Source organism: Microtus ochrogaster, chromosome 24, assembly GCF_000317375.1.
Source record: "Microtus ochrogaster isolate Prairie Vole_2 chromosome 24, MicOch1.0, whole genome shotgun sequence".
In the NCBI taxonomy this organism is placed as follows: Eukaryota; Metazoa; Chordata; class Mammalia; order Rodentia; family Cricetidae; genus Microtus; species Microtus ochrogaster.
The window spans coordinates 28,214,148-28,222,105 of record NC_022024.1 but is presented as its reverse complement, the minus strand read 5'-3'; the positions used below and the strand labels follow the sequence as shown (position 1 = coordinate 28,222,105).

Genomic DNA, 7,958 nt, shown 5'->3' with positions numbered 1-7,958 from the left:
AACCTGCAGCCTGTGTCTGCCACATACAGCCCTCCTTGAGAACCTGCAGCCTGTGTCTGCCCCTCCCTCTCCTTCCCCACTACCCTTCTTACCCTCTTCAGTCAAGACAGTTTCTCATGGCCATGGCCATAGGTCAACTGATCAGGCAGTTCCTTAATTAAGGTTTCTTTGTCCCAGGTGACTCTGACAGCAAAACTAATCAGCACATAGACTCTCAATAAAGCCTGGAATCTAGACCCAAGGCCCCTGGATATACTGATATCTGATACCAAATAGAATGTGGGGATTTTATTTTATTTATTTTTTTGTTTTTTCAAGACAGGGTTTCTCTGTATAACAGCACTAGCTATCCCGGAACTTACTCTATAGACCAGAGTGACCTCAAAACTCACAGGGATCCGCCTGCCTCTGCCTCCTGAGCTCTGGGATTAAAATTGTGCACCACCACCAACCAGCTTCATCTGTTTTTCTAAGTGCATCATAAAAGGAATGGTTTTCCCCAGTTCTTGTGTTTTTTCCCCATCCTAAAACAATCGTTCTGTCCCGAGTATACAGTCTTGTGATTCATGCGGACTTTTAAATTATCAGTTGCTTTATCCTCTGTTTAGCTGCTGTTAACTTAGCTCCTGCCTTCATTTTTGAGCAGTTCTATTCATATTAAGACTCATAGATGAAGTCCATTATTCAGAGCATATTTGTCTTGCTTCTGTCTTTCCCACCTCCGTTTGGCATCTCCTTCTCTCTGTGCCTCAACTTCAGGTCTTTGCTGCTCAGCTTCCAAAGACTTGTGGGTATTAAGTGATGTTTATGTGATTATTTAAATTACCACATTTCTTTAAGTAAATGGCCTTTTGATAAGTGTTCTTTATGTACCTTTTAGTATATTGTATGGCTATGTTACAGAAATTATTTATTTTTGGGCTCATAACATCCCTAAAGATAGTTTTTTTTTTCTTTTGTTAATTTTAAATGAAGGAAGTAGCAGGCTACTAAATGTCAAAGCTAGGTTTTGAAGTATAGTCTCTGTGAGTTTTTGGTTTAAAATTTTAAATGTTTGCTTGCAATCCTAACCATTGCCATTTATAGTGTATCTGTAGGACGTAGTATATCCTTGGGCATATTTATTGCTTACAGAATTTTTTTTCAGCTGCCTAGGAAACCAGAAAACTCTAGCATTTCATCGTATAAAGATGAAAGTGAATCTGGCTCTTGTTACTTATATTTCTTATGAACATTGCATATTAAGGTTATTAAAGAGAGTCAGAAACATGCCATAAACAGTTGGCTTCAGTTATGTTTTGCGGTGAATGCATTGATGAATATGCACAACCTGACTTTTGCATGCAGGAAAGGAAGGGTCATTTCACCTGGGAAAATATTTTCATTTTAACAACAAAGTCAGCAAAACACAACGGTACACCCCCATAGTCCCAGCACCGGGGAGGCTGAGGCATGCAGATATTGAGTTTAAGACCCTTCTGGGTTATATAACAAGACTTTGCCTCAGAAAACAAGACAAAACCAAAGTCACATTGTTGAGATGGGGACTTCCCCCTTCCTTTTATTTCACAGTCTCTCTTTTAATTTTGCATATTTATCATAAGCCTTTTGACCCCTACAGCTGCTTTGCTTTCCTTCAAGTGATTTTTATTTAGTGTGAGCTTCCTGTCTGTCCCTGTGCCCACGTGGGCTCCCGAAAGTAACTAAACAATGCCTCAAGGTCAAGCTTGCTGTTTGGGGCAGCGGGCGATTAAGTCACACACCCCACTCTGGTCCTGGAGACTCTGTAGACCAGAGACAAGGCCATCTGCTCTGTGCTTCAGTGCCTCAGATGTTCTGACCAGGTCTTATTTGCATTGTTTTCCACTGAGGTCTTCCCCGAGTGATCTGAGTTGGCAGAGTGGGCATGTTCGTACTGTAAAGAGTCGGGGTTTTTCTGGTTCTGAATGTCATCCGAGGTGATTTGACTCTGGTAGGTTTTTAATAGAATCAGTGTTGTGTGTAGTTGATGTCAGCCATGTCTGCGGTTTGCCTAATACTTTACACCATCTCCTGCCTCCCTTGTTTAATTCTACCATCTCTGTCTGCTCACCTACCCCTCTGCAGTGCTGGGTTTCACACCCAGGGCTCACCCCCTCTAAGCTAGTGCTCTTCCCTAAGCTCCACGGCGAGGCCTGTGAACCACAACTTGGCCTGCAGAAACGGCTCACTCGCATCTGCCTTGATGTGGTTAGAGGAGCTTTGGCGAATTTAGAGGCTTCTGCCCAAAATAGTTCTGCGGCCCTTAAAGATCGCCACACTTTCCCAAACTATCCTGGCTGTCGGGATTTAGGAAGATAATTAATTGGGCACGTGTTGTAATCATCTTTTTTATTTAAAAAAGAAAAAAAAATTGTGACCTCCCTCCAGTGGTTCCACTTTGGCAGTGGCTGAGGTTCCTGAGTAGCTGAGAAGTCTAAGATTGTCTGTAGTTCCTGTGGAACTGGTTGCAAAAGAAGCGACAGGAATATCGTTGCTTGCTCTGCTGCAGGGAGGCTGTTTCCTTGACTGCTAAGCCCTAGCATTCTTTGTCTTTGCCTGGAGGTAGGGATGCCTTTTTTGGAGCTGGCTGTTGGAGATTTAACCTAGGGTTTTGTGTACGCTGAGCACACGTTCTACACTGAGCTATGCGTGCAGCCAGGGACACTCTTCTATGTTCAAAACCAAGAGAACCTGTGATAGCCCCAGGTGAAAATAATTATTAAAGGATATTTAAAACAAATTTTGTTTGGTCTTTTTGAGACAGGGTGTTAGGATTTAGGCATTATGCTGGCCTCTTTCACCTGACAAGATAAATCAGGCAGCCGGTTTTGGTGGCGCACGCCGGTAGGATTTGCTGAAGGAGGCAGAGGCGGGAGGATCACGAGTTCGAGGCCAGCCTGGGCTACACATTTTTTAAAAAAAAAAGATAAATCAGGCATTACCCTGGCCTACCCAGGGTCCTAGAACTGCTAGGTCACTGCGTTTGCACTCAGGTGCAAAAGGTCAAGCTCCACCCACTCCCGCCCTCTTCCCGTAGCTCTTCTGAAGAGGCGGGCTGGTTCTCTTCCTCCTCCTCTTCCTCCCTGCATTTCTCTTTCCCTCTTCTCTCCCTTTACCCTTCTCCCAACAAGTTTCTTACTTAGGCTCTACCTACACGGTGTGTTTTAACATTCAGTAAAACAGACTGTGTTCAGTCCCAGTGCTGTTGAAGGGACTTTTGTCGTGATCAAGAGATTGGAATTTACCCCAAATGCAAAATTCATAGCCAAGGAGCAAAGTGAGAGTCAGCGGGTAGAAGATCCCCAAGAAGGCAAGGACAAGTAGGGGAGGGGCGATCTGCTACAGCTTGGGAGAGGGTGGAAGGAACAGGGCCAGACACTGGAAGTGGTGGGAGGTTCTTAGTAAAGCTCCCTTGTCTAAGGAAACCGTCAATCACCCGCTTAGACCATATAACAGTGGGTCTTAGAGATCCAAACCCTTGACGTTCTTATAATCGTTGTTGAGTGTTTGTTTTTGAGACAGAGTCTTGCTATGGACCTCTATGGAGCCTCAAGCACACAGCAATCCTCCTGCCTTGGCCACTCCCCACCCCCAAGTGCTGGGTTTACCACCATACCTAAGTACAAAATAAACTTTCTATTTTATTTAGAGCTACTGCCATAATTTCCAAAGTGATATCATTGGGCTTCATTCATCTGAAGCTGTCCTAAGCATCCAATACTCTTAGAAGAAAAAAAAAAAAAAGCCTTGTCAGGTGTGTGTTCAGGGCCTCACGTCATTGGTCAGCCCACTTGGATTTGGCTGGTCCTTGTTAAATGTGTCTTAAATAAACAAGTTTCCCTTTTGGCAGAGGTGGAAGACATGGAATGCAGAGTCTGGCAGGAGCTGTGTCACACTGGTTCCTAAGTTACTTAACAGCTATCATCCACTGTCTATGTCATGGTGAGGAAATACCTTCCAGTTGGAAAACAAAAGTTATTCTGCTGCCAAGGGACCAAAATAGTCATCACTTAATTTTGGAAGAAGAAAGGAGCACGCTTATTGCTTCGCTGAGCAGGAACCGCTTTGGAATGATTTTAATCGCTAAAGTGGTAGAAGAACGTGTAGCTGTTTACCTGCTGAGCTTTCAACATGTTTACAGTCGGGGGTGTGATTCATGAGTGTGTTCAGTAGCGTTCCTTGATAGTAGACAAGCTAATGGCTTCCAGAAGTCTTAAGTAGCTGCATTTTCTCCTAGCAAATGCCAGGGCTGGTGGAGGCGAGCTCTCAGGGATGGAATCTGGCTGCTGTCAGTTGGTTTCTGGAATGCTTGTGTGATTTTCTAGTAGTTTGGCAAGCTAAATTCTTGTTTTATAGTCTACTAGTTAGTTATACAAGTTAGTTCTTTAGTTGCTAGTGTAGACAGGGCGTTCCTTTAGATTAATGTAGCTACTGGGACAATAAAAACAATCCCAGTTTCTGCCTCCAAAAAAAAAAGTTTTTAGAATTTGTTAAGAGAGTGAGGTGGCTGGGCGTACAGCTCTCTAGTAGAGTTCTTGCCTAGCATTCGGGAAGCCTGGGTCCAGAATGGTGGCGCAGGCCTGTTTGTTATTCCAACACTCAGGAGGCAGAGGCAGGGGGATCAGAAGTTGAGAGCAATCCTTGGCTTCATAGCAACTTTGAGGCCTTTCTTGTCATGTCTGTAATCCCAGTCATCCAGAGGCTGAGGCAGGAGGATTGTGAATTCCTGAGGCCAGCCTGGTCTCAGGAAGACTGTCTCAAAACAAAGCATTGAAGAGAGCTGGGAGTGTAACTCGTCGGTAGAACTGTGCCTGCATTCAGAAGACTGAATTTCCAGCTCCGCAAAGAAACTTAGCTGTACTTTGGGTAGGAAACCTTTCTGTTCTTCTAGGGCATGTGTGAGGATTTTTGAGTTTGGGGCTTTTTTTTGTTCCCCCGCCCACACCGAGAAGAAATACTCTTGATCAACTTGTATCTTAGGGACTAGTGTTGAAGGAGTCAACAGAGGAAATACTGTCCCTTCCAACTTGATTTGCCTTAGTAAATCCACGAAGGGGAAACCAGTTGCGGGCAAAGAGCCTCTTCAAGTTCTGCTTTAGGATTTGGAACCAGGCCGTTGGGAGGAGGAACCTTTGTTTTGGACTCCTGCACAGCTGGGAGATTCCGCTATTGTTTAGCTTGGCTCTCTAGGCCCACCCTCAGAAGACAATGAGGTCTCGGCCAAGGCTTATCTCCTCCCCCACCCTTTCCTCCTCCTCTGCTGTGATAGGGTGTGGTGGTGCCCTGTATTAAAACAGAGCACTGGCAAGCTTAGAACAGAAGATGAAGAATGTGCCGTGCTGGTGTGTAAATGGTGAGCTCACTGCGAGCCTGGCTTGAGGGAGAGGAGCACCGAGACCCAGAGTGCGAGCATTATGTTGGCTCGCACCAAGTGAATCGCACAAAGTGTCTGTGCACCATCCAATTAGACTTTATTACTGCTACTCTACTAATACTAATTATGTCACAACCGCACCTGTTTAGCAAATGAAGAAGCCAAGGCTAGCCCAAGGAAACACAATAAGCCAAAAGGGAAGGCTTAGACGCAGAATGCTGATTAGATAGTGCCTTCCTTCCTCTACAGGTCTCAGCTAGAGGCTCCAGGCTGAGAAACTGCTACTGACAGGGATGAGAGACAATTCGGAACGTAATTAGTTAAGACCTCCTGGGAACTTAAAAAAAATTAATAAAGTATCTTTTGAGAATTTCATACTTAAGTATTGTCTTTATGTAAGTTTTGCTCTTCCCTTCAGCTCCTGCTGTCTCCCTTCAACTCCTCCTTTGTCCATACTCCCAAATTCATGGCCTCTTTTTAATCACACATACACACACACAAACACACACAGACACACACACATACACCCTCACTGAGTCTACTTAGTATTGCTCATATATATATATACATGTATTGAGGAGTGACCACTTTGGATTGAATAACCTATTCAATCCAAATTTAGTCCTAGTTATTCCTAGAAAACGGATTCTCCCCTCTCAGCAGCCATTGATTGGTTGTAGTTCTTCATCTAGGTGTGGGGCCTTGGGAGACTTCCCCGTCCATGCTGGCCTGTCAGCTTGTATCATCGTATAATTCTTGCGGAGGCAGCATGTTGTGATTTCATGGATGGAATGTCTGCGGATACTACCTGGAAACAGGTCTCTCGGGCTTCTGGCATTTGCAGTCTTTGTCCCCACTCTTCCCCAGTGTATAAGGGTTGTGCTGTAGATGAACCATTTGGGGCTAGACACCCCCAAATCACTTATTTGCTACATTTTGAAAATTATTTTCGATTTTCAATATTTTTAAAATTACATATTACAGATCTCTGTAATAGTCCCTATGCATTACAAAACAGAGCTTCTTTGGTGAAGGGTAAGCGCTACTCATACCAGTGGGTATAAAGATCAATATTTAAAATACAGTTAAAAATTATATTGGTTTATGTATTAGTCAGTGTTCTCTAGAGTAATAACTTATACAATGAAGTTTTCTTTATCTATCTATAGCTATCTATCTGTATATATATAAAGGCAAACATTTCTAAAAACTTTATATTTATTTAGAATAATTTATAATCTGCAATCTAGGTAATCCATCAATGACTGGCTATGAACAGAAAGTCCAACAATCCAGAAATTGCTCAGTCCACGAGGCTGGATGTCTCAACTGGTCTTCAGTAGAGGCTGAAACCCTGAAGAAGTAGGCTCTAATGCCAGTGAAGGAATGGACTTGGTAGCAAGGGGAGGGCAAGCAGGCAAAAAGCGAAACAAAAACCTTCTTCTTCCATGTCTTTATTGGCTCCCAAAAGGTGTGGCCCAGATTAAAGGTGTATCTTTCCTCCTCGAGATGCAGATTAGAAGTGGACTTCATTCTTCAAATTAAGCAAAAGTTGCTTACTCTAGTGTGCTCTCCATCTCTGGATTTTAGTTAATTCCAGATGCTGACAAGTTGACAAGCAAACATAGATATCACAGTTGAGAAAAATGGCAACAGTAGGTTCTTCTCTAGGGTCTCTGGCCTCTCCAGCCACAGATCGTTGGCTCTCTTTACACACTTCTAAGTGTGAATTTCCTCACATTGGACAAGTCTTAAATCCAACTGGACCGTGTTGGTTACCTCCTAGATAAAGGTGCCACTGTTGGGCCATTGGGGATGTCTTGCCTAGCCTGGCATTGTTGGAGTTTGTGGGCTTTACATCTGAATGAGACTATTGGTTGTTTTTCTCCCATGGCAGTTTGCATATCACTTAGAGCTAGTCTTCAGGGAGGAGGCTTCCAGGTCAATTCCAGCTTGTTTCCTCCAAGGTCTATGTCCAAAATGTGTGGTGTCTTCAGCAGTAGGGTCTTAGCTTTGAGTTCCGGGAGGCAGCCTAGGGTAATAGCAGCAGCCTGTCTTGTTTCGGGAGTCTCTTAGATTTCCCTGACAACAACTCAGGTTTCTAATGCCTAGCCCTGTGGTTTTGCTAGTTTATGCCTCATGAGGGAATAGTACCGCCCCATGTGACAAAGTAGAGGGATCGTATTTATATGATAGCATTACAGTGGCTTTAATTCCCAGAGCTGCAAAACAGTTTTTAGACACTTCTTTATAGAGTTGCAAGAGATAGCTTTGTGATTTAGATCATCGTAGGGACAAGGCTTTTGATCTACTTCCGAGTTTGTACAGTGCTCTTCCTCCTCCTGACGATAACAGGATTTCCGGGATGCTGTGGCCCATGCATCCAGGCAACTTGGGAAGCCTGTGATTGAGGACCGGATCCTGAACCAGATCTTGTACTACCTGCCTCAGCTGTATGAACTCAACCGGGATCTCCTGAAGGAGCTGGAGGAAAGAATGCTGAGCTGGTAAGACGATCCCCAGAAACCCTGCCAAGGAGAGAGAGAGAGAGAGAGAGAGAGAG

The 7,958-nt window shown here is 44.0% G+C and overlaps 1 protein-coding gene across 1 annotated transcript in view; it reads left to right on the top strand.

Moving 5' to 3' along the window:
- Fgd6 (FYVE, RhoGEF and PH domain containing 6) overlaps nt 1-7,958 on the top strand; it is a 121,741-nt gene that overhangs the window by 57,004 nt on the left and 56,779 nt on the right. Inside the window, exon 6 of the mRNA XM_005358149.2 lies at nt 7,751-7,902. Within this exon, the coding sequence (XP_005358206.1) occupies nt 7,751-7,902 (152 nt within the window). The remainder of the gene's footprint in view (nt 1-7,750; nt 7,903-7,958) is intronic.